The sequence below is a fragment of the Ambystoma mexicanum genome, chromosome 7p, assembly GCF_040938575.1.
Source record: "Ambystoma mexicanum isolate Mex_15411 chromosome 7p, UKY_AmexF1_1, whole genome shotgun sequence".
NCBI classification, from domain to species: Eukaryota; Metazoa; Chordata; class Amphibia; order Caudata; family Ambystomatidae; genus Ambystoma; species Ambystoma mexicanum.
This window is the reverse complement of record NC_090939.1, coordinates 16,462,164-16,490,017: the sequence shown is the minus strand read 5'-3', so window position 1 is coordinate 16,490,017 and position 27,854 is coordinate 16,462,164. Positions and strand designations below refer to the sequence as shown.

The 27,854-nt window shown below is 49.1% G+C and overlaps 1 protein-coding gene across 1 annotated transcript in view; it reads left to right on the top strand.

The window, feature by feature from the left end:
- The window catches only part of HSF2BP (heat shock transcription factor 2 binding protein), a 1,118,722-nt gene that overhangs the window by 782,707 nt on the left and 308,161 nt on the right, over window positions 1-27,854 (top strand). The window contains exon 7 of the mRNA XM_069636160.1: window positions 18,284-18,387. Within this exon, the coding sequence (XP_069492261.1) occupies window positions 18,284-18,387 (104 nt within the window). The remainder of the gene's footprint in view (window positions 1-18,283; window positions 18,388-27,854) is intronic.

Below are 27,854 nucleotides of genomic sequence, written 5' to 3'. Positions count from 1 at the left end.
TCTGTTGTTCGAGGGGGTACTGGCCCGTCCCCCCTTGTCGAGTTTTGGCTGGTGGCAGTGGATACTACTTGTTATATTCCTTAAGAATATTCTCTAATGGATTTTCCGATGTATTTTACTCGCACCACTTTTTGGTGCAATGTTAAAGATACCGCCGGTTTATTTATTAAATATTAATTCACCGGTAGGGTCTTTGTGCCAGAACTCGATTTTAAAATGGCGTTTGTGTTCGCCTCTGTAACTCCAAACCAAAGGTCGAGCCCTTTGTTCCACTTTTGGCGGGTTTCTACACAGAAGCCCTCCGAAGTGGTGCCACTCTGTCTGGGTACCACAGAGGGTGTGGGAGGGGGTTTAGGCACCTTGGACTAAGTTGCCTTGCCAACCCAAGTTGCACTCTTGCGTGATTGGCCCAAGTGGTGAGCCGCCCCGCTCACCACTTAGCATGTTTGATTGACAGCTAGGCTGAATGAATGGGGGTTTCTTGCATAAAAGCAGGGCTTTTGTGATTGGAACTTTAGAAGTCGCCACACGACCTGAAAATCCGAAGAGGGAGAAGCTGAGCCGACCGGCTACGACGACACCACCGGTGGAGCCCTGCTGAACCGACTCACCACTTCCCAACGACAGAGGAGATCTCCCTGCTGGAGAGTCTTCTTTCCTTGACTGGTGGGAACAACCAGTCTACCTTCTTTTTCGCTTCAAAGACGTCCAAGTGGTCGAATTGCCCGTGCCAAACACCCCTGCAACCGGATAGCCACTTACCCTTGCACCGCAAATAAAAGGACCCCTTCTTTTAATTGAGAACTCCGCGGCTGGTTTCTTCCCTGGCAGTGCAACGACCTTCTGCTTTCCTCCACAACGAGATCCTCTCTTCCCCGGATGAAGAACCGACTTGCACCCGCTGCCAGGAAAAACGGCCCCCGCTGGAGCGTTCTCACCATTTTTAAGGTACTGTGTCCGCCAGGCCTCCCTTTCTATAGATTGCTACAAGGTGACAGTAACTCCTTACCCTCTGGACTGGGCTGGCCGCCTGACCATCTAACTGGTCCCTTTCTGTTGTCCAACACTTTTCTGAACCTTTGTCGAGACTTCGGTGCACTTTCAACCGTGTGACCTTGGACACATTCGTCGCGGATCCTCTTAAAGTGGGTCCGGCTTTCTGAACTTTAACTTCACGGTTTTAACCTGCCTTCTTCTCTTACTGTGTTCGTTTCAAAGTGTTGGGACCTGTTCTATCTACGCTTTGCTTTTCTCTCCCTTTTTAACCAAGTTATTAGAGTGCCATCTTCGTTAAGCGCTCACCGCTGTCTGAAAATAAGTGTTGCTTTACTTAAGACTTGTCTAATAACCGTTTAAGGGAGTCTATATCTTTTAGTGACCGTGTTTTTGAACTGCTTGATATTAGTGCCAGTGTGTTTACTAGATGTGTTTTTAAATAAATCATTATATCTCTTTTACACCAAGCTCTGGTCAGTGTTTGCTTGTTCTACTGTGCTCTCTTGACCTATTGTGTATGCTCTGTATACTGCCTAACTCTGCTTGAGAGAAGTCTGACTGCTCAGCCACAGCTACCAGGTAAATCTGGGTGGTGCGGACTGCTACCAATTGGGTTTACTGCCAAATACCTGTAGTCTTAAATCTTTTGCAGTCGTCCCAGAGGGAACTGCACAGGTTTCTGTCTAACAGTAGGTCCCAAGGAAAGGCCTAACAAGCTTGACAAACGATACAGTACCTACAACATAGACAACTCTCATATCACTGTGTCACCAGCAGTGAAAACATTGGGAGCATACATTGACTCCACTCTTTCCATGTCGCGCCAAGTCAGTGCCATTGCCTCCTCGGCAGCATTTACTACCAAACTGATAAATGCAGCAAACCGTACCTATCCATTCGGAACTGCCTCTCCATAGCCAGAGCTAACATTGGGGCCACATTGGACTACTGCAACGTCCTACTCGCTGGCACCTCGGCTAAAAATCTCAACAGACTACAAATAATCCAAAATAATGCGCTCATGGCAGCGCTGAGCATTCCCAAAAGGAAGCACATTTTATACGCTAGGCGTGATACTATTATGTCGGAAGGAGGAGGCTGACACTTTGTTGTGGTTCCAAATCGGTATTTATTCATACATATCCTAAGATAAGATAGAGCACTACTCTCAACGACCCCCAGCCAGGGAGGCTCTACATCAACTGACTTTCCATGGAACTAGAATCCCAAACCACCAGGCTCCAAGTTCTGCTATGACATCCAGACTTGGAACCTGGTAACTATATACACAGCAACCCAGTGGCCATGGGTTGCTGAAATATATACATCCTTAGGGGAACATCCTCAACCACAGATACCTCTAACACCTCCCTTCCTTCTCCTACTGCTCTCCAACAGACTCATTCATCAAGACCGCCGCTCTCTCCTTGTTCCATACTGCTCCCCCTTTTTCTAATACTGATGAACCCAGACATTTGACCACTTCTTTGGGCAAATAATGAACTACCTTTTCTCACTTTGGTTGGCAGTTTAACTTTGATCCATTCACCTGGTTTAACCACCAACTTCTTACAGCAATTCTTCTCATCATACCGTACTTTGGATTTCTGTCCATTGGCCAACATTTTCTCTCTCACTCCTTCTATTTCCATTCCAACACACCTCGATCTGCCCATCCATCCGGGACACAAATGAGAATTTGGTTTCCTGACTCGCAGAAACTCAAATGGGGGAACACTAGTGTGACTGAATGCGGAGCCAATCTATATTGAAAAGTCCTCTCCATAACAGTTTGAGTCCAATCACCTCTTGTGGCCACCGCTATCCTAAACACCTCCATCAACATGCAATTAAATCATTCCACACACCCATCTCCTTGGGGATGGTACAATGACGTGGTAACCTGCTCCACCCCATGACTCTCCAAGAATTCTCTAAACTCCTTTGACACCAATTGAAAACCATTATCTGAGAGACACCTCCTGGGAAATCCTTCCCTCCAAAACAACGGTTCTAGAAACCTTATTATGCTGCCACTGGTCACCTCCTTAAGCACACACAGCTCTGGCCACTTGGACAACAAATCCATAACTACAAGAAGACAGGAATCTATACATCCTCTAATATTGAAAGGCCCTAAAAGGTCTAATGCCACTTCACCCCATGGCATCCTATGACTTTCCCTTACTGTCATGGGAACTTTCTGAACCTTAGGCCGTTTGTCCCCTTCCACATACTCAGCACACAGTCTAACTTGCTCTTCAACATCTCCATCCACCCCCAGCCACCAAAAATTGGATCTCACCAAACCTTTGGTCCTAGCCAGCCCTCAGTGACCAGAATGCGCCAACTCGATCACAACACTCCTCATTTTTTCCAGGACCACCAATTTATATTCCCTATATAAGTAACCATCTCTCACACTTCATTCTTCACTTTCCCGTAACCTCCAACCTTCACATCTCTCCCATTGATGGCGTTACCCATCACTAAGGTTACAACTTCTTAATACATTCCATCCTCTACACAAGCTCAATCCCACTCAGATTTCCTTAGACATTCATGTACTCGAAAAAAATGTCACCAACATCTTCTTCATCCTCCTCCACATTACCCGTACTCTCCCCACACTCCTCCAACGATCTCGAGATCAGCCACTAAATTGTTCCGCCCCTGAACATGTACCATGGAAAACTGCAGACCTTGAACACTACTCACCCTTTTCATGATCCTTCTAGACAACCCCTCCAATCCACCTTTGGAGAAAATACTGATGAGGGGTTTATGGTCGGTACAGATGGTAAATTCCCGACCCCACAAATACATCTTAAATTTCTCCACTCCCCACACACACGACAATGCCTCTATCTCCATTACAGAGTATCTGACTTCTGCCTCTTTCAATGTCCTGGAGGCAAAAGCAATTGTGTGCAATTCAGACCCAGCTTCTTGCATCAACACCGGCCCCAATCCATAGTTGCTTGCATCAACAAAAATCAAAGTTCTCCTCTTTTCTATAAAATTGGACAACACCGGGCCATTCACAATGGCACACTTGATATCCTTAAATTCCTTAGCACAATTATCATCCCATGCAAATGAAACTCCATGTTCATTCTCACTCCCACCACAAACCATCACATCATCCTGATAAAATAGTACCCCTTTTTCACCCCACAACAGGTGGTGCATGACGTTTTGAAAGACACTGGCCGCCGACACCAAGCCAATCTGCATCCTTCTACACCTGAACAGACCAATGGGAGTAATGAATGCAGTAAGTCTTTAGAACTCGCATGCAATTCTATTTGATGATAAGCTGACTTGAGATCAAGGATGGAAAACACTTGTGCTCCTGCCACCCCGTCAACAAATCATCAATTCTTGGCAATGGAAAGTTCTCTGACACCACCATAGTGTTCAGATGTCTCAAGTCTATACACAAACTAATTGAAACATTGGCTTTTCTCACAATCACAATGGGGCTAATCTTTTTCGATGTTTGAACCCTTTCAAAAACACCTTCCTTCTCCATCTTAAGGATATCACTTTCCACATCTTTGCGCAAAGACAGCGGGACCATGCGTTAATTTTGCCGCTTTAGGTTCAGCACCTCTCCTTTTTTTTTTTGAAACTTTATTTACACAACATGTACAACAAAAATCCAAGACAATCAATGTACAACAAATAAAACGTGGTAAACAATACAAGAAAAGCACAGCATTTTACACAGTTCAATGTACAGAGTGAGATATACAATATCGCAAACCCCCAATAAATCAAACAAATCTCTCAATCACCCCCCACCCAGCAACCACAATGTTAGAATAGCTGCAACAATCTAGCCCATATTTTTTCAAACAAAGCCAATTTACCAAGTCTCCTACACACTCTCTCCATATTTGCCAATTCATGCATCTCAGACAACCACGTCTCAACATTCAATGTCAAAGCATTCTTCCAGTTCCTTAAGATAATTATTTTACCAGTCATTGCCCCTCTGAACAACCACTTCTTCTCACATAGAGTGAGATCATCCAAAGACTCATCACTGCCCAATATGATCACACTAAAATCCTCTCCTGAGATGGATTTTATGTGCAAAACCTTTGAGACACCCGAGATCATTCTTGAAAAGTTCCTGGACATCTTTCTCAAATATCAACACATTACCATTTTACTTGACCCCTTCCACGGCCAACACTTGTTCAGGGTGACTTGCATCCAATCTAATTTCCAGTTCCGCTTAGTCACTCCAAGATAAAAGTTCACCTCCTCTGTTTGTCACATAAATTGTCCCGTCCGCTTTCTCAATTGTAACTCGCCTTGAAATTCCCCTACAATGTCTGTTTGGACATCACCATATGCATTTGCTCTAATGCCCGCTTCCCTCAAAGTACAGCATTTAAATTTGTCCTTCCACGCCTGCACGCTGATGAGAGTGTAATCCACTCCACTGTCAATTAACAGGGAGATAGGAACTCCTGAAATTGTTATCACCTCATATGGTTTGCGCTTCCTCACCTTACCTGACACAGCATGTACTGAGTTGACAACTTTTCTACCCAGACTCACATATTCTTCCTCTTCTTTGTCCATACTCACTTCTCGTACTTGACCTCCATGATAAAAATGTCTGCAGAATCGAGCAATGTGGCCTTTCCTGCCACACTCTCGACAAACGATGTGCATGGCTACATACGTTCCGCTGTCACACCTGTAACATCTTTTTCCTGCCATCCCTTTAAATTCTCCAGGTGGACCCCACAAACGTCCCACACTCCTGCTACTCGTGGCATCACTGGCAACATCTTGCGCTCTCTTTTCAAACCTCTCACCTCTCCTCACTGACCTTCCAATCACTTGTCTTTGAGCTGGTTTGGCAACTTTACGAACCCCCTTTCTACAGACACATTACCGCATTCCCCTTCACAGTATTTATCAAATTCGAGGGCTTTGATAAATGTCTCTGTATGTTCCACAGTCTTGGCAATCTCTACAGCTCTCACCAGGGTGGGATTGCGTTCTCTACACATCTCCTTCCTTGCTCTGTCATCATTACACTTTATCTTCAATTGATCCCTCAAATGCTCATCTTGGCAGTGAGGGAATTGACATTTTGCTGCCAGACCTCTCAGTGCTGTTATGAACTCTTCAATGCTCTCGCCTGTCTTCTGTTCCCTGGTTGCAAACCTATAACTCTCTACGATGATATTCTCACCTTCAAAATGTTTATCTAGTTTGGCCAATGTTTTCTCACATGCTCCCGAACCCTCCAAACCAGTAGCCTCCGGTAATTTCCTTAATATATCCTGTCCTGCGGGCCCAAACAATTAAATAAGACAGCTTCTTTCCTATCATTAGCATAGTTTGGCCCAAACATGGCTAGTGCATACTTGGTGAAGCCCTTTCTCCATTCGGACCACTTCACTCTGGGTTCACCTGGTGTTGCTAAAAAGAATTCTGGAGCCAGAATATTAGCCATGGTTTGGTGGCTTTCAGGCGTTTATTAAGTTCAACTGACCAACCCTGGTTTGCCTGGCTCTACTTATCAGTCCTTACTGAATTCCTTGATCGTCCTGTTCTGTGACGCTGGGCAAACACCTCTCCCAGCCTACTACCAATGTTAGTGTGCACTGTCAGTGTGCCCACTCCAGAGGCCGGAAATTGATTCCTCTTATTTATTTATTTTATTTTATTTTATTGCATTTGTTGTAAGCCCAAACCCAGGGGTATCACGGCATAGTTTTATAGGTATACTTGTTCTTAGATGTTACATGTATAAAGATTTACAGTGGTTAAGACTAGTTACATAGGCAAATATACTTCGTTATATGAGATATTCGATTACGATAGCATGGTCTTGTTACTTAAATAATAGACTTTGTTACTTGGAGGACTATCACCATGATGGTGTTGACTCTAGTTTCCAACAAACATGCAATCTTAATAGTTGCATAGTAGGTAGGTTTACACTTTTTCATTCAATGACGCTATATACAGTACTTATATACACGGCAGGAAGGAGTTTTTTTACAATGGTTGTCTCAAGTTGGCAGTGTGGGCATAGGTATGACTGTGAGTGGGAGCGGTGTGATACAGAGGATCGGGGCTGGGGCTGGGACTTGCTTCTGTCATGAGGTTGGCATAGGCATGACTGTGAGTGGGAGCGGTGTGATACAGAGGATCAGGGCTGGGTCAGGGACTTGCTTCTGTCATGAGATTGGCATAGGCATGACTGTGAGTGGGAGCGGTGTGATACAGAGGATCAGGGCTGGGACAGGGACTTGCTGTTGTCGTGCTATGCTTCTGTCATGAGATTGGCATAGGCATGACTGTGAGTGGGAACGGTGTGATACAGAGGATCAGGGCTGGGGCAGGGACTTGCTTCTGTCATGAGATTGGCATAGGCATGACTGTGAGTGGGAGCGGTGTGATACAGAGGATCGGGGCTGGGGCAGGGACTGGCATAGGCATGACTGTGAGTGGGAGTGGTGTGATACAGAGGATCAGGGCTGGGGCAGGGACTTGCTTCTGTCATGAGATTGGCATAGGCATGACTGTGAGTGGGAGTGGTGTGATACAGAGGATCAGGGCTGGGGCAGGGACTTGCTTCTGTCATGAGATTGGCATAGGCATGACTGTGAGTGGGAGTGGTGTGATACAGAGGATCAGGGCTGGGACAGGGACTTGCTCTTGTCTTGCTATGCTTCTGTCATGAGATTGGCATAGGCATGACTGTGAGTGGGAGTGGTGTGATACAGAGGATCGGGGCTGGGGCAGGGACTGGCATAGGCATGACTGTGAGTGGGAGTGGTGTGATACAGAGGATCAGGGCTGGGGCAGGGACTTGCTTCTGTCATGAGATTGGCATAGGCATGACTGTGAGTGGGAGTGGTGTGATACAGAGGATCAGGGCTGGGGCAGGGACTTGCTTCTGTCATGAGATTGGCATAGGCATGACTGTGAGTGGGAGTGGTGTGATACAGAGGATCAGGGCTGGGGCAGGGACTTGCTTCTGTCATGAGATTGGCATAGGCATGACTGTGAGTGGGAGCGGTGTGATACAGAGGATCAGGGCTGGGGCAGGGACTTGCTTCTGTCATGAGATTGGCATAGGCATGACTGTGAGTGGGAGTGGTGTGATACAGAGGATCAGGGCTGGGACAGGGACTTGCTCTTGTCTTGCTATGCTTCTGTCATGAGATTGGCATAGGCATGACTGTGAGTGGGAGTGGTGTGATACAGAGGATCGGGGCTGGGGCAGGGACTGGCATAGGCATGACTGTGAGTGGGAGTGGTGTGATACAGAGGATCAGGGCTGGGGCAGGGACTTGCTTCTGTCATGAGATTGGCATAGGCATGACTGTGAGTGGGAGTGGTGTGATACAGAGGATCAGGGCTGGGGCAGGGACTTGCTTCTGTCATGAGATTGGCATAGGCATGACTGTGAGTGGGAGTGGTGTGATACAGAGGATCAGGGCTGGGGCAGGGACTTGCTTCTGTCATGAGATTGGCATAGGCATGACTGTGAGTGGGAGTGGTGTGATACAGCGGATCAGGGCTGGGACAGGGACTTGCTCTTGTCTTGCTATGCTTCTGTCATGAGATTGGCATAGGTATGACTGTGAGTGGGAGTGGTGTGATACAGAGGATCGGGGCTGGGGCAGGGACTGGCATAGGCATGACTGTGAGTGGGAGTGGTGTGATACAGCGGATCAGGGCTGGGACAGGGACTTGCTCTTGTCTTGCTATGCTTCTGTCATGAGATTGGCATAGGTATGACTGTGAGTGGGAGTGGTGTGATACAGAGGATCAGGGCTGGGGCAGGGACTTGCGTCTGTCATGAGATTGGCATAGGCATGACTGTGAGTGGGAGTGGTGTGATACAGAGGATCAGGGCTGGGGCAGGGACTTGCTTCTGTCATGAGATTGGCATAGGCATGACTGTGAGTGGGAGTGGTGTGATACAGAGGATCAGGGCTGGGGCAGGGACTTGCTTCTGTCATGAGATTGGCATAGGCATGACTGTGAGTGGGAGCGGTGTGATACAGAGGATCAGGGCTGGGGCAGGGACTTGCTTCTGTCATGAGATTGGCATAGGCATGACTGTGAGTGGGAGAGGTGTGATACAGAGGATCAGGGCTGGGGCAGGGACTTGCTTCTGTCATGAGATTGGCATAGGCATGACTGTGAGTGGGAGTGGTGTGAAACAGAGGATCAGGGCTGGGGCAGGGACTTGCTTCTGTCATGAGATTGGCATAGGCATGACTGTGAGTGGGAGTGGTGTGATACAGAGGATCAGGGCTGGGGCAGGGACTTGCTTCTGTCATGAGATTGGCATAGGCATGACTGTGAGTGGGAGCGGTGTGATACAGAGGATCAGGGCTGGGGCAGGGACTTGCTGTTGTCGTGCTATGCTTCTGTCATGAGATTGGCATAGGCATGACTGTGAGTGGGAGCGATGTGATACTATCATGATGCCCGCTCCCGGGGAGCCGGTTCAAGCCCTGCGTCCCCGAAAGCGGACATCCAGTCCTCAAGGAAGGACCCAGCAACCCCATATAGGGGCCCTTTGGACAGTGTCCTGGCGCCTATGGCGCCAGGCTCATAAAAGACATCAGTGGAAGTGCTTGGGTGCACTTACCTGATGCAGACCATGCTGCAGGATCCCGGCCTCCTTGAGGCCTGAAAGGAACTACTTTACCTGTGGGACTAATTTACCATCCGGGCGTGGTCGGGGAAGGATACATACCTGATTGGAGGAAGGATACATACCTGGAACTTCTTCCAAGGCTATTTAAACCCCACCCGAACAGCCACACATGCTTCGCGTTGTTCTGTATCTAGCAGCTGGACGCTCACCGTGTCTGCTCCTGCATCCTGACTTCTGCCACGGCTGCCAGCATCCTGGATCACCTGCAAAGGAAGAGAAGAAGAGAACAGAAGAAGGAAAAGTCCTTACCTGCTAAATCCGCATCCCGGAGACATCTCGCCGACAATCCTGAAAAGGAAGACTTTTATTTAAAAGCTCATCGTGTCGATCGCTGCGGCGCCGCATTCCTCTCACCTTTACAGGGCGCCTCCATGTTCAGCAGCGATCATCCGGATTCGCAGTCACGCCCCAGCGCCTAGGGAGAAAAAGACCAGAACAAAAGGTGAGAGAGAGAAGGGAATAAGGAAAGCTAAATCTTCATGTTAAGACTTACCTGTTGATTCATTCCCTCTTCATTTCGGGTCCGCGCCGCATCCTGGCATTTCCGGACCCCGGCCCCTAAGGGGAAAAAGAGACATCAGCATTAATGAGCGAATGAAAAGACATTACCAAAAAACGCTCATTAAAGACTTACCTGATTTCTACAAGGATTTCACCTCTCATCTTTTTCGGTGCCTGTTCCCCGGCATTCCGGACACAAGGGGAACCTCTTATCTAAAAAACTTACCTGGAAGCCAAGCAAGTTTGGTTCTCACCAATCCGAAAATCCAGTGAAGTAACTAGATACGAACGCGCCCCTGCATCAGAAGCAGGATGGAGAGCTCGTCCTTCCAAACCCTAAGGTGAGACGCTACGAGGAATCACAGAAGGGTTTCGAGGAGGATGAGAGGGGAAAGTGGGAGGCTGATTGCATTACCCCGCAGACAGTGAAAACCCCTGTGGAAAAAGAGGGCGGGGCAGTGGCCGTCACGGACACGGATACAGCTTCTGAGGAGGAGCTGGTTGAAGTCGTGCAAGGCCTCAACAAGAGGTTTGAGGAGGTCCGGTCCCACAGGAGGAATCCCGGGGAGGCGGACAAAGAGAGTGACGGTGGCGCCGACAAGTCTCCCGTGGAGGAGGAGCAACCATCGTGCCCGTCGCAGCCAGTGCCCAACAACTCGGTGGCCATTTTGATGGCGATCCAAACCTTATGCACGGAGATAAGGACGAGGTTGCCTCTACCCCCGACGGACGACCCAGCAGAACCGGGCCCGTCGGGAAGCCCTCCAAACAAACGGAGGAGAGTTCACCCCCCGCCCTTACGGCCCGCTCAGCCTTCATCTCCTTCCCCTGATCCTAGGGATGACACAGGGACAGATACGGCCACGACGGGGAAGGATGACGACGGTGGTGACGACGGGATGGGCCTTCCATCACCACCCCCTCGGGCTGCCTGCCCGACGAAATTGGCTCCTTCCACGCCATGATTTCCAGGGCATCCGAGCTTTTCCAGCTCTGCCCAGAAGAACAGAAGGAAGGCTTCCTCTATCAACAGCGCAAGGCCAAGAGGAAGACTGTCCTCGCAGTGCCGTTGCTTGACGACATCTGGGATGAGGGCCTTGCTCTCCTGAAGAACCTGTCCACGACGCCTGCCAAGAGGGATCGGTACGAGACGAAGTACCGAGTCCCCGATTCCGCCCCTTTGTGCCTTAGGGCGCAGCCGACCCCGGATTCGGTCGTCTCGGCGGCGGCCAAGAAGAAAGCGGCGGGGGCGACGGCTTCAACTTCAACCTCCCCACCTGACGGTGAGTTAAAGAGACTGGACCCCATAGGACGACGAGTCGCGGCGACGACAATTAAGGCGGCCAATGCCCTAGCGATTGTGGCCCGCTACGACAGGGAGTTGTGGTACAAGATCGCCCCCCTGCTGGACTTCATACCGGACGACAAGGGGATCCTTCAGGAAGGTGAGGTGGTGTCGGACCACACCATAACCGTGGCCACGGACATCGTGGACACTGGATTCCGCCAGTTGGGCAACAGTGTTTGCCTTCGACGGCGGGGATGGCTCAAGGCAACAGATTTTCGCCAGGACGTGCAAACCAGAGTTCTGGATTTGCCCTTTGACGGGAACAACCTGTTTGGAAAGACAGTAGATGAGTCACTTCAGGCCATCAAGACCGACACAGAGACGGCTCGGGCCTTGGGAGTTTTGCAGCAACGACGGCCGCCCTTTTGGAACTCCGGAGGCAAGCAAGGTGCCTCCAAAGGATTCAGTGGTGGCTCCTTGATGTACCGCCATGCAGCTCGTTCCTCGTCACAAGAGGCCTACAGAGGGCGCGGTAAGTCAGGAGGTTGCCGTCGCCAAGGAGGCCATGGCAGCAAGGCCGCCTCCAAGCAGGACTGAACCGGCCGTAGCATCGGGCCCCCACCTGGACACCCTGGTGGGAGGCCGGCTGGCGAAGTTCGTCAGCGTGTGGGAGTCCATCTCCACCGACTGTTGGGTGCTGGATGCCCTGGCCCATGGGCACACTCTCGAATTTCTAAAGAAGTGCCCCCGAATTCCTCCCCTGGCCAGGAAGGAAAATCACATCCCACAACTGCTGTTAGAAGTAAGGGCGATGCTCAAGAAAGGGGCCATCGAGCTCGTCCCGAAGAGGCTCTGGGGCTCCGGAGTATACCCAAGATACTTCCTCTTCAGAAAGAAGACTGGCGGTTGTCGCCCCATCCTGGACCTGCGTTGGTTAAACAAATACATCAAGGCCCAGAAGTTCCGGATGGTCACCCTCCAGCACGTGCTGGGTCAGCTGGAGGCAGGCGACTTCCTATCGTCGCTGGACTTGGAGGATGCGTACTTCCACATCCCCATTCTAAAAGGACACCGAAGGTTTCTCAGATTCGTAGCCCAAGGGCGGCATTACCAATTCAAGGCCCTGCCATTCGGATTGAAGTCGGCGTCCAGGGTATTTACCAAGTGCCTAGCGCCATTGGCGGCGCAGCTGGGCCTGCAAATGATCCACATTTACCCCTACCTGAACGATTGGCTCATCCGAGCAAGGACAAGGGAGCTCGCTGTCGAGCACACAGCAAAGACCGTCCAACTGCTCACGGACCTGGGATTCTTCATCAACTTCCCCAAATCCCACCTGGTTCCGTCGCAGGTCGCACTGTTTCTGGGAGCCAAGCTCGATACAGTGGCACGATTGGCTTCCCCGTCGTTGGAGGAAAAGACGAAGGCCATCCTGGGCAAGTTTCAGCGTCTGCTGGCCATAGACATGGCCAGGGTGAGGCCCCTCAAGTCACTTCTCGGCATGATGTCCTCTTGCATCTACCTGGTGCGCCTATGCAGGCTGCGGATGCGTCCTCTACAGGAGTTCCTCGACGCCCGTTGGATGCAAGTGGCGGGCAGCTTCGAAGACAAGATCCCGCTCAACGAGGTCTTCCGCCAAGCTATTCGGTGGTGGGGCACCCGCGCGCATCTCACGGCGGGCACAGACTTTCAGACCCCAGCACACCAGGAGACAGTGACGACGGATGCCTCCTTCGAGGGTTGGGGAGCGCACACTTGATAGCTTCATGCGAGAGGCCTTTGGCTCCCGTCACTCCACATCAACATCCTGGAGCTCCGAGCAGTGTTCTGGACTCTCAGGTCGTTTCTCCCGTCCCTCAAGGGCAAGGTGGTAAGGATCTTCACCGACAACACCACCACGATGTTCTACATTCGGAAGCAGGGAGGAACCAGGTCCCCGGCCCTATCCAAGGAGGCCCAGGATCTGTAGCATTGGACCGTTGCCCAGGGGATGTTTCTGGTGCCCTTCCACCTAGCAGGGATAAAGAACACCATCGCCGACTCGCTGAGCAGGGAGCTGCGCTCATGCCACGAGTGGGACCTGCGTCAGGACCAAGTGGATCGGCTTTTCCGACGATGGGGCAAACCCCAGTTCGACCTGTTCGCAACGGCGGCGAACTCCAAGTGCCAGAGGTTCGCCAGCAGTTTTCCCCAGCCGAGGAGCATGGGTGATGCTTTCTCGTTCCCCTGGGACGGCCTGTTCCTGTATGCGTTCCCTCCGCTGCCGTTGCTACTGCGACTCGTCAACCAACTCAAGAGGTCCCAGTGCAGGATGATCCTCGTCGCACCGGCGTGGCCGAGACAGATCTGGTTCCTGGACCTTCTGGACTTATCAGCGTCCCCCCAGTCAAATTATTGACCGCCGCAGATCTTCTCTCCAGAGGAGGCGCCATCCTCCATCACAAACCGGGGTCGCTGAACTTGCAGGCCTGGCTCCTGCGGCACTAGAGTTTGGAGGGTACGCTATCCCGGCGGACTGCAAGAAGGTGCTTGCAAAGGCCAGGGCGTCCTCAATTCTCAAGTGCTATGGACACAAATGGAAGAGGTTCTCTGTCTGGTGCCGTGCACAGAAGATTCACCCTCTGCGAATTGCAGCCCCTCAAGTGCTGCCGTACCTGCTGTTGCTGGCCAAGGCGGGGCTGGCTCATGCCTCCATCAAAATACATCTGGCGGCGATCTCCCACTACACCAGAACTACGGGACGATCATCTCTGTGTTCTCATCGCCTGGTGAAGGAGTTTATGAAGGGACTGTTCCGTTCATTCCCACCGGTGAAGGCTCCGGCCCTGGCGTGGGAGCTCAACGTGGTGATGACCAGGCTCATGACCAGGCTCATGGGGGCGCCTTTCGAGCCTCTGCATTCGGCACCGTTGAAGTTCCTGTCATGGAAAACAGCATTTCTTGTGGCCATCACCTCCACACGACGAGTGGGAGAGATCCAGGTCCTATCCTGCAATCCTCCATACTTGACTTTTCACAAGACGATGGTGGTGCGGAGGACGCACCCCGCCTTCCCCAAGGTGCCGTCGGACTTCCATCTTAATGAGCCCTTGGTGTTACCAGTTTTCTTCCTGTCGCCTTCGTCTCCGGCCGAGAGGACTTTGCACTCGCTGGATGTAGCTGGAGGGCTGAAGTTCTACGTGGACCGCACAAAGAGTTTTCGGAAGACATCACAACTGTTTGTGAACTTTGGACCTGTGAACCAGGGAAGGCCCTCTCAAAGGCTTCCATTTCCAGATGGCTCTCCGTCTGCATCATGCACTGTCACCGGTTTGCAAACCGACCGTTGCCCGGCCGTCCGAGACCCTATTCGACCAGAGCGATCGCTGCTACCACGGCGTTCTTGTCTGGTGTACCCCTGCTGGACATCTGCAGGGCTGCTACGTAGAGGTCGACACACACCTTTACAAGATTCTACTGCGTCGACCGGGATTCCAGGGAGGAGTCCAGGGTCGGTCAAGCAGTGCTGCGTAACCTGTTCGCCTGAAGGTGGGCCTGGTGAGGAGGTAAGAGTTGCTTAATTTTGAGTTTATGTAATACTTAATGTTGAGCCTTGCCACCTCCAGTGGTTGTGCATGTGTGTACTGCTATGTATTCGTATATTCATGAGCATGTGAATCCATGCCAGACCCCATGCTGGAGAAGGAACAAGTTACTTACCTGTAACTGTGGTTCTCCAGCATGGGTCTGGCATGGATTCACATGTGAACCCTCCCTCCTACCCCTCTGCGGCTCTTCACTTGGTCATACTGCCACTTTACGTGCTACCAAATCTGAGGATGGCTGCCAGGGGAGGGGCTTTTAGAGAGGGCAGTCATTGGCTGGGGGCAGTATGACCCAGAGACCAGTGATTGGTTACTACTAAGAAAGACAGATCAGAAACAAAACTGATACTGATTTTTTCTTTACCAAGGATTCCTAGCCTGACGACGGGGAATATTCATGAGCATGTAAATCCATGTCAGACCCATGCTGGAGAACAACACTACAGGTAAGTAACTTATTCCTTCACCATAACCAGGGTACTCCTATTTTCTAGGCTGCCACTATCCCATGCTCTCTATCTCCCTTTGGTGCTTTGTTGGGGACCTAAACTGCGGTAGCCTGATTGGCTCGTCTTTCACTCCTTATCCTCACTCTCTCCTGACCCTCCTATTCTCTACTCCACCTCTGCCTCTTACTCCTCCTCTCTACCATGCTTCCCTCTTCTGGTTTTATCGCTCCTTTCATTTTTACTTTCTCCACTCTCTGCACCCCTCCTGATTTTACTCCTCTTCTAACGTTGCCTCTCTATTCTCCTCCCCCCTCCCAGTCTTATCACCTATCTCCATTCACCTCCTAAATCTGCCTTCCACTGTGTCCACTTTCTCCTAGCTCCCCTAATCTTTCTGCTATCTCTGACTCTCTGTGTCTCTCTGTCTCTCTCATTTCCCCCCACTCTCCCTCTCTCTCTGTCTACATCTCACTCACTCAAATCTATACAATCAACAGAATTGGTACCACCCCCTCAATCACAATACCCAACCTTCTCTCTCTCCAAGCACGCCGCCGAAATCACCACCATTGTATTGTTAGGTCTGCCATTTCCCTGTGCAAAGCTCTACATTGTCTGTTTCCAACTCCTCCCGTCACCTACGCTTGTGGGTTGGAGTTTGTCTTGGGAGTCTTCATAATGGCCTTTAGTCACAATGCTTTTCAGCCTCTGTGTCCTTCCTAGTTGCCATGTGGTCTCTGACATTGTTTGTCCTCGGTTCTTCTCTTGCATTCTTTAAGTATCTGTCCTCAAAGGTTTTGTGGCATGTTCCTTGGTCTCCCCAAGTGCAATGCTGTTCCTTGCTGGTTCCAACTTCACCACTGCATCCCCACTGTTACTCTGTAGCATGGCTCGACACTCTGTGGTAGGAGTTGGTTCTCCCACTCGGGACCTGAATGCGAGAGGAGAGTCCATCTTTATTAAAGAAACCACTTCTTTCCTTCTGGACTGAGTAGGGTCTTAACCCAGGTGTTCAATAAAAGGCCTGGGAGCCATTCTACCAAGAACAAACATGGCCAAATTACCTGTTCTGTCGGAAGGTGCCCACCCAGGAGGGTCTACAACCACGTTTTATCTCACTGTACTTTTCACAGATGAGCGATAACTATATGCAGGGTCAGTCGCTTTTCTAAGCAACCAGTTGGTGGTAGATCTCTTTCTTCGGCTGGGGCCTACCTCTGGAACAGCCTTCCTGCCTCTCTGAAACTAGAGGGGAACCATCTCTGGTTCTGGAAGCACCTCAATACCTTCCTCTTTGCTTCTGCCTTCTCTATTCCTCTCCCCTGCTGATTTCCTGTCTGATACTGCACCGGTCACCTGGCTATCCTCTAATTTCCGGCCCAGGTCCCTGCCCACCCAGTTTCACACCTGCACTGCCTCCCATCAACCCTTGCCCTTAGGTCTGTATCTGTAACCCTACAGTCCCCCTACCTGCACTTTTGGACACCTGCTGTCTGCGCTTAGCCTTGCACCTGCCACCTGCTGCCCGCACTTCTTGTTAATGTTTTCATCTCATGTACAGTACTGCCCCCTCCCCTTCCCCCTGGCACCTTTCCCCTCCCGCCTCCCTGCACTTGTGCGATCTAAATGTAATTTGGCCTGGTAAGATCATTGTCTTTGTCCTCCCTCTGTTCCCCTTCCTTGCCTCGTCGCTCCTTGAAACACTTGTGTATAGGCGTGTTACAAATGCCATATCATAGCATATTAATTTGGTCCCATCCACTTAGGTAGTCCATAACCGAAATGCAAGGCAATTCACCTCTGAACAAGAGTATCAATAGCAACCCCAGACACTTGTTTCGGCCTAGTCAGGCCTCATCAGTGAGGTGAAGATATGCTTCTCTAAGCACAGTTCGCAGTAGAGGGATACCCACACCCATTTTTAATTTTGTAAATCTTGGATTTGTTCTAGTAGATGGGATCCCACATTTCTTTTTAATTTTGTAAAACTTGAGGTTTGACCCCAAGTCACTGTGGGTAATCCAGACGTGAACCGCTTGCTCACTGTGCCTTACAGAGCCTCAGTGTCACATCAGTGAGAAGGCCCGACAAAGCCAAAACGTGTGTCTGGGGTTGCTGATAGTACTCTTGTTCATAGAAGAATTGCCTAGCATTGCGTTACTGGACTGCCCTTGTGGGTGGGACCCGACTGATTTGCAAATAGATATTTCTCCTCTGTGAAGGGTGCAGTGAGCTAAAACGTGGTTGTAGACCATTCGGAGTGGAAGAAATTCCATAGACCAGGATATTTGACCCATGTTTGTTCTCAGCAGAGGGCCTCCCACACTCCTTTTTAATCTTAGTCCAGGTGCTTTGTGGTACTCATGGTCCTTGTTGTCTGTCCTTGTGGTGCTCCTTCCTGGGGAACACATGAAAGGTAAAAAAGCGAGACCAGATCAGAGGCCGATAAGCACCGGGACAGGGAGCGAGGTACCAGTGCACATACATAACTCTACATATTCTGGGGAACCAGGGACCAGTACGTCCTTCAACTCACACACACCACCTCTAGGGCAGGCCTTACTCTGGCATTCCCCTCGTAAGCATTGAGAAAGATCCCCTGGCCACCTGACAGTCTACTACCCACCTTACTCAGACAGTGGGCTTTCAGTATGCACCTTGGTGTGTACATTTTGCAGATTAGTGGCAGTATGGCTGCAGAACCCTAAGATTCACGTCCTTTCTTTCTCTATCTACTTGTCTTGTGCAGATTAATGCTGATGTCGCTGTATAATGTCAGCATCAACCTGAAGGGTCTGAAGTACATCAGTGAAAGCCCAAGCTTTCTGCCGCTGGTTACATTGCTTCTTGATGGTGAGTAGTGCAATCACTTCCCGCTCCCAAAACTTGTCTGATTTGATCTAGTGACAGGGGTGTAACCACATAAGTCTCTGATGTTCCATGGAAGCCCTGCTTCATTCTGGCCGGGGATTGTAGAGCAGGAAAGGCTTTGGGTACATTGTTGATGCACTAGTTCCTCCACAAGAAGCCACTGCTGGTGGCCCAGTGCCTACTCTACCATACAGGTAGTGCCCTTGAAGGCTCAGTTGTTGATGTTATGTAAAGCTGCCACCCTGGCAAGTGAAGCTGCCGCCCTTGGAGCCCACTTTGGCAAGGGGTGTTACTGGGCATCCCATGTGTTCATGATGAGGCACCAATGAAAGGGATACTCTACAGTTGCCATGTGGAAGTGATATTAGGTTCCTGGGACATGTTAGTAATGTTACTGCCCTCGGGACCGGCCAAGTCTCTGAGTGGCCTATAGGTGGGCTCTGGGGATACTGTGTTTCCGTGGCTGTCTATGATTGTGATGCGAGAGAGATGCTATAAGGCACATGTGGGGGCGGATATAGACTAGAGAGTCTGAGTGGCACATATGAGGACTGGCTGCCAGAGCATCTAGGAACCCCGGAGATCTTTAAATGACATGTGGGTGGGTATGGCATGACGAGTCTCAAGTGACAAAGGTGGGCAGATGGTCGCAGAGTGATAATGGGGTGACATGTGGGTGGATATGGCATGACGAGTCTGAAGTGACAAAGGTGGGCAGATGGTCGCAGAGTGATAATGGGGGGGTGACATGTGGGTAGATATGGCATGACGTGTCTGAAGTGACAAAGGTGGGCAGGTGGTTGCAGAGTGATAATGGGGTGACAAGTGGGTGGATATGGTAGGTAGAGTCTGCATTGGCATACATGGACAGAGAAGACAGGAAGCAGCTGACATGCCAAATGTAGGGGGAAAGGAAGAGTCTATGAGCAGTACTTTGTAGGGAACAGTGATAGAGCCTGTATGTTGCAATGTTGTAATTGGATAGACATGGTCTGTGGGTGACCCGAGCATCTGAGTTAGTGCATGTGGTTGGATAAGACTGGGAGAATCTGAGGGGATAGCTGTGGGCAGATAAGGTGGAGACAGTCTGAGGTGATGTATTTAGATAAGACAGAGAGTCTGAAGTGACACATGGGTGAATCGAGGCAGGAAGGAACTGAGGTGACTCATGGATGGATGGTGGCTGGAAGGACTTGAGGTAACTCATTTATGGATGGTGGCAGTAAAAGTCATAAGTGACATGTGGGCGAATCGCGTCAGGAAGGAGCTGAGGTGACTCATGGATGGATGGTGTCAGGAAGAGTCTAAGGTGTGTGACAAATCCCTCTGTCCCGTCACTTTTCCCCCTGAGCGGGAGCCTTCCCATGGGCCCAGGGAGGTGAGGCAGCTACCAGATAGTCCCCCTGAGGGTGATGCTCAGTGAGAGGATCCCATGGGAGGGTGCCTCCTCTGTGGGAGAGGTGAAGACTATCGAGGAATAATGCGGTATGACAATTACCCCTTTACCCCTAAAGCCACATCCGTACACAATGTTAAAGCCACAACATTCCCATCCTCTGTACCCCTTCTTTTAAAAAAAAAACTTTATTTAGTTCAGTGAGAGACATGCTACCACAGAGTACAATTTGAGCGAGACAATTACAACATCACAATGCATCAGCACAAAGTGTCAGTATATCTTTAGGGGAAGTAGTACCATAACATTGGCAGTATTTATCACGATAGGCCTTACTGTTCAACATTCCATCTCTGCAGGAAATTGCAAAATGGACCCCATATGTCCTTGGGTCTACACACAGATACAATCATGGAGATATAGCATTCCTCCCTATCATTGGCATAGGTCTGTTCTCTCACGCAGGTACAATCATGGAGATATAGCATTCCTCCCTATCATTGGCATAGGTCTGCTCTCTCACGCAGGTACAATCATGGAGATATAGCATTCCTCCCTATCATTGGCATAGGTCTGCTCTCTCACGCAGGTACAATCATGGAGATATAGCATTCCTCCCTATCATTGGCATAGGTCCGTTCTCTCACGCAGGTACAATCATGGTGATATATCATTCCTCCCTATCATTGGCATAGGTCCGCTCTCTCACGCAGGTACAATCATGGAGATATAGCATTCCTCCCTATCATTGGCATAGGTCCGTTCTCTCGCGCAGATACAATCATGGAGATATAGCATTCCTCCCTATCATTGGCATAGGTCTGTTCTCTCACGCAGGTACAATCATGGAGATATAGCATTCCTCCCTATCATTGGCATAGGTCTGCTCTCTCACGCAGGTACAATCATGGAGATATAGCATTCCTCCCTATCATTGGCATAGGTCTGCTCTCTCACGCAGGTACAATCATGGAGATATAGCATTCCTCCCTATCATTGGCATAGGTCCGTTCTCTCGCGCAGATACAATCATGGAGATATAGCATTCCTCCCTATCATTGGCATAGGTCTGTTCTCTCACCCGGGTACAATCATGGAGATATAGCATTCCTCCCTATCATTGGCATAGGTCTGCTCTCTCACGCGGGTACAATCATGGAGATATAGCATTCCTCCCTATCATTGGCATAGGTCTGCTCTCTCACGCGGGTACAATCATGGAGATATAGCATTCCTCCCTATCATTGGCATAGGTCTGCTCTCTCACGCGGGTACAATCATGGAGATATAGCATTCCTCCCTATCATTGGCATAGGTCTGCTCTCTCAAGCAGGTACAATCATGGAGATATAGCATTCCTCCCTATCATTGGCATAGGTCTGCTCTCTCACGCAGGTACAATCATGGAGATATATCATTCCTCCCTATCATTGGCATAGGTCTGCTCTCTCACGCAGATACAATCATGAAGATATAGCATTCCTCCCTATCATTGGCATAGGTCTGCTCTCTCACGCAGGTACAATCATGGAGATATAGCATTCCTCCCTATCATTGGCATAGGTCTGTTCTCTCACGCAGGTACAATCATGGTGATATATCATTCCTCCCTATCATTGGCATAGGCCTGCTCTCTCACGCAGGTACAATCATGGAGATATAGCATTCCTCCCTATCATTGGCATAGGTCTGTTCTCTCACGCAGGTACAATCATGGTGATATATCATTCCTCCCTATCATTGGCATAGGTCAGTTCTCTCACGCAGGTACAATCATGGAGATATAGCATTCCTCCCTATCATTGGCATAGGTCTGCTCTCTCACGCAGGTACAATCATGGAGATATATCATTCCTCCCTATCATTGGCATAGGTCTGCTCTCTCACGCAGATACAATCATGAAGATATAGCATTCCTCCCTATCATTGGCATAGGTCTGCTCTCTCACGCAGGTACAATCATGGAGATATAGCATTCCTCCCTATCATTGGCATAGGTCTGCTCTCTCACGCAGGTACAATCATGGAGATATAGCATTCCTCCCTATCATTGGCATAGGTCAGTTCTCTCACGCAGGTACAATCATGGAGATATAGCATTCCTCCCTATCATTGGCATAGGCCTGCTCTCTCACGCAGGTACAATCATGGAGATATAGCATTCCTCCCTATCATTGGCATAGGTCAGTTCTCTCACCCAGGTACAATCATGGAGATATAGCATTCCTCCCTATCATTGGCATAGGTCTGCTCTCTCACGCAGATACAATCATGGAGATATAGCATTCCTCCCTATCATTGGCATAGGTCTGTTCTCTCACGCAGGTACAATCATGGAGATATAGCATTCCTCCCTATCATTGGCATAGGTCTGTTCTCTCACGCAGGTACAATCATGGAGATATAGCATTCCTCCCTATCATTGGCATAGGTCTGCTCTCTCACGCGGGTACAATCATGGAGATATAGCATTCCTCCCTATCATTGGCATAGGTCTGCTCTCTCGCGCAGGTACAATCATGGAGATATAGCATTCCTCCCTATCATTGGCATAGGTCCGTTCTCTCGCGCAGATACAATCATGGAGATATAGCATTCCTCCCTATCATTGGCATAGGTCTGTTCTCTCACCCAGGTACAATCATGGAGATATAGCATTCCTCCCTATCATTGGCATAGGTCTGTTCTCTCACGCAGGTACAATCATGGAGATATAGCATTCCTCCCTATCATTGGCATAGGTCTGCTCTCTCACGCAGATACAATCATGGAGATATAGCATTCCTCCCTATCATTGGCATAGGTCTGTTCTCTCACGCAGGTACAATCATGGAGATATATCATTCCTCCCTATCATTGGCATAGGTCTGCTCTCTCACGCAGATACAATCATGAAGATATAGCATTCCTCCCTATCATTGGCATAGGTCTGCTCTCTCACGCAGGTACAATCATGGAGATATAGCATTCCTCCCTATCATTGGCATAGGTCTGCTCTCTCACGCAGGTACAATCATGGAGATATAGCATTCCTCCCTATCATTGGCATAGGTCTGCTCTCTCACGCAGGTACAATCATGGAGATATAGCATTCCTCCCTATCATTGGCATAGGTCTGTTCTCTCACGCAGGTACAATCATGGAGATATAGCATTCCTCCCTATCATTGGCATAGGTCTGCTCTCTCACGCAGGTACAATCATGGAGATATAGCATTCCTCCCTATCATTGGCATAGGTCTGTTCTCTCACGCAGGTACAATCATGGAGATATAGCATTCCTCCCTATCATTGGCATAGGTCCGTTCTCTCACGCAGGTACAATCATGGAGATATAGCATTCCTCCCTATCATTGGCATAGGTCCGTTCTCTCACGCAGGTACAATCATGGAGATATAGCATTCCTCCCTATCATTGGCATAGGTCCGTTCTCTCACGCAGGTACAATCATGGAGATATAGCATTCCTCCCTATCATTGGCATAGGTCTACTCTCTCACGCAGGTACAATCATGGAGATATAGCATTCCTCCCTATCATTGGCATAGGCCTGCTCTCTCACGCAGGTACAATCATGGAGATATAGCATTCCTCCCTATCATTGGCATAGGTCAGTTCTCTCACGCAGGTACAATCATGGAGATATATCATTCCTCCCTATCATTGGCATAGGTCTGCTCTCTCAAGCAGATACAATCATGAAGATATAGCATTCCTCCCTATCATTGGCATAGGTCTGCTCTCTCACGCAGGTACAATCATGGAGATATAGCATTCCTCCCTATCATTGGCATAGGTCTGCTCTCTCACGCAGGTACAATCATGGAGATATAGCATTCCTCCCTATCATTGGCATAGGTCTGCTCTCTCATGCAGGTACAATCATGGAGATATAGCATTCCTCCCTATCATTGGCATAGGTCTGTTCTCTCACGCAGGTACAATCATGGAGATATAGCATTCCTCCCTATCATTGGCATAGGTCTGCTCTCTCACGCAGGTACAATCATGGAGATATAGCATTCCTCCCTATCATTGGCATAGGTCTGTTCTCTCACACAGGTACAATCATGGAGATATAGCATTCCTCCCTATCATTGGCATAGGTCTGCTCTCTCACGCAGGTACAATCATGGAGATATAGCATTCCTCCCTATCATTGGCATAGGTCTGCTCTCTCACGCAGGTACAATCATGGAGATATAGCATTCCTCCCTATCATTGGCATGGGTCAGTTCTCTCACGCAGGTACAATCATGGAGATATAGCATTCCTCCCTATCATTGGCATAGGTCTGTTCTCTCACGCAGATACAATCATGGAGATATAGCATTCCTCCCTATCATTGGCATAGGTCTGCTCTCTCACGCAGGTACAATCATGGAGATATAGCATTCCTCCCTATCATTGGCATAGGTCAGTTCTCTCACGCAGGTACAATCATGGAGATATAGCATTCCACCATATCATTAGCATAGGCCTGCTCTCTCACGCAGGTACAATCATGGAGATATAGCATTCCTCCCTATCATTGGCATAGGTCTGTTCTCTCACGCAGATACAATCATGGAGATATAGCATTCCTCCCTATCATTGGCATAGGTCTGCTCTCTCACGCAGGTACAATCATGGAGATATAGCATTCCTCCCTATCATTGGCATAGGTCAGTTCTCTCACGCAGGTACAATCATGGAGATATAGCATTCCACCATATCATTAGCATAGGCCTGCTCTCTCACGCAGGTACAATCATGGAGATATAGCATTCCTCCCTATCATTGGCATAGGTCTGTTCCCTCACGCAGATACAATCATGGAGATATAGCATTCCTCTCTATCATTGGCATAGGTCTGCTCTCTCACGCAGGTACAATCATGGAGATATAGCATTCCTCCCTATCATTGGCATAGGTCTGCTCTCTCACGCAGGTACAATCATGGAGATATAGCATTCCTCCCTATCATTGGCATAGGTCTGTTCTCTCACGCAGATACAATCATGGAGATATAGCATTCCTCCCTATCATTGGCATAGGTCTGCTCTCTCACGCAGGTACAATCATGGAGATATAGCATTCCTCCCTATCATTGGCATAGGTCTGCTCTCTCACGCAGGTACAATCATGGAGATATAGCATTCCTCCCTATCATTGGCATAGGTCAGTTCTCTCACGCAGGTACAATCATGGAGATATAGCATTCCTCCCTATCATTGGCATAGGCCTGCTCTCTCACGCAGGTACAATCATGGAGATATAGCATTCCTCCCTATCATTGGCATAGGTCTGCTCTCTCACGCAGATACAATCATGGAGATATAGCATTCCTCCCTATCATTGGCATAGGTCAGTTCTCTCACGCAGGTACAATCATGGAGATATAGCATTCCACCATATCATTAGCATGGGTCCGTTCTCTGAGCCATTCATTGACACTGGGGGCTGCACTGGATTTCCAATACTTCAGAATGCATTTTTTTTAGCAATGAGGCAACCCAAATTGAAAAGTCTGCGAATGTTGCCTGGAACCTTCTCTATGTCCCCCAGCAGGTATTAAGGGGGTGACAGTGTAGGGGGTGTTTCTGTGCACTGCTAAAACTGGAAATACGTGGGCAATTCCAGTACACATGGAGGGAGTCTGCATTTTGCCCATTCGATACTAGACTAGCATTGTGTGCGTACGTGTAGTGCAATTGATTTAATATCTTAAATTGTATTAGCCTAAATCGACAGGCACCAGCGCCGCCACTGTTCTTCATGTATTGTTATACCTAGGTCCCCTTCCCATTTCCCCTTTGCGCTATTGTTAATTATTTGATTGGCCTGGCATTCCTTATAAAGTCTGAATACAAGTCTCCTCGGGTCTTTACTAATCACAAGCATTTCTGCTAGTGCACAGGCGTTTGGTTCTTGAGGAAATTAGGGCCATCGGCAATGGAATGCTGTCTGCATTCTAAAGTATTGAAGTGATATAATTGGGTTATTTCCCAGTTTGGCCTTGAAATCTTCGAGTGTGACAAATGTCCAATCAGGAAAGAGGTTGTGCAGTGACAGCTCCCCTCCAGTTTCCCGCATGTTTTGAATATCTTTATCATATGTCAGAGGGAGTCCCGGGCTTCTCCACAATGGAACCGACCCGCAGTACGGTGTCTCCACCCCCAGTCTCTTAAAAAGTCTCGGCCAGGCGTTGACTGTTGTGCGGACCGCGTCTAATGAGCATGAATCAAGGTGTGGACCAGCGAGGATAATTGATTTTAGGTTAGAGGGCCCAAGTGTAGTAGGGTGTCGTGTGAAGTGTACCAATATCCTGCATACTATGCCTGTGATACAATGTAGTAAAGCTCAGAGTCAGGTGCCATAAGGCCCCCTTGTTCAAACGGCTCAGTCAATCACTCCCCTTTCATTTGTGGAGTTCCTGTTCCCCATGTGTATTTAATTACTATGGAGCACAGTTTGTCGAAGAAAGCACGACCCGGCCAAACTGGTATTTTGCAGAAATAATATAACAGCTTGGTACTATGATAATTTTAAGCATAGAGAGTCTGCCGTATAATGATATAGGGAATCTAGCTCAGAGTTGCAGCTTCACAGTCAGAGAGTTTAGATAGGTTTCGTGGTTATCTGCAAGTAAAGAGCGGCGTGATCGAGAAACCAGTATGCCCACGTATTTAAGTTTGTGCGGGACCCATCTGAAACCCAATAAGTCTGTCGAAATATGTGTCGCACCGGTCAGTCGGAACAACTCTGATTTAGCCTCATTGATTCGGTATCCTGAATGTGTTGTGAAATTTTGGATCTCCTCTAGTCACAGAGCCATGTTCAGTTCCGGATTTCGGATGTATAACAGTGTATCATCGGCATAAAGGGATATGATTTGTGGCAGGCTCGCTATATAGAGGCCCCTGTGACGGTGTCCATGTCGTATTATGCAGGCCATAGTGTTCAATCGTCATAGCATAGAGAAGTGGAGACAATGGGCAGCGCTGCCTCGTGCCACGGCCTAATTATAAGGAGGGAGATAACGTGCCATTAGTGCGCACTCTAGCTGTTGGGTTAGTGTAAAGAAGGCTTATGAATTTAATTAATTGATTTCCCAGTTGCATCCGCTGAAGTATCGCAAAAAGGAAGTGCCAAGAGACAGAGTCGAAGGACTTCTCTGCGTCAAGTGAGGCAGCCACAGCATTCGCCCTTGGGTCTATTTGGGCTATGATGCAGAAAAGTCTACGCAGGCTAAATGCAGTCGACCGGCCCGGGATGAATTCGGATTGGTCTGGATGAATCAATGTTGGCATGAGGGGGAGGAGACGAGCGGACAGAATTTTGGCAAATATTTTGGTACCAGTGTTAATTAAGGATAGTGGCCTATATGAGGCCATATCCGAAGCTGGTGTACTTGGTTTCAGCAGCACAGTAATAACGTCTTCGGAAAGCAAGGGGGGCAGCCTGCCAGATCATAAGGACTCCTCCCAGACCTTCTGGAGTTTGGGCGCCAGGATTTGACAGAGCTCTTTATATAGCTTGATTCCTGTGCCATCGGGTACGAGGGCTTTACCCGACGGAAGGGCCATTATGGCTTTGACAACTTCTAGTGCGATTGGGCAGTTAAGTTCTAGCTGTGTTTCATCTGACAAGGATGGGAGGAGGATGTCCTTTAGATAACTAGTCAACTCTGCGTCCGTGCACTTATCACAATTGGTGTAAATGGTTTTATAGTATTGTTGGAACACGCTATTGATTTAGTCATGTGTAGTTAATATGTTACCAGACTGGGCTAAGATCCCGGTGATGTGTTGTGACTTTTTCTGAGCGGATAGCGTTCGATAGGAAGTGGCCCGGTCTGTCTGCTTCCCTGTATCGTCTTGCCTGAACGGGCTGATTCATCAGTCGGACCGCTTTATCTGCTAGGTCCATAAACCTTAATTGGTTACCCTTAATTAGTCCCAGTAGTGCCTGTTGTGTTACGTGCCATGTTAATTTTCGAGCTGACGAAGGTCCGTCTCCACCCTGCCCAGTTCCCGGCGCGTCACTCTTCGACTCCCGGATGAGACCGAAAT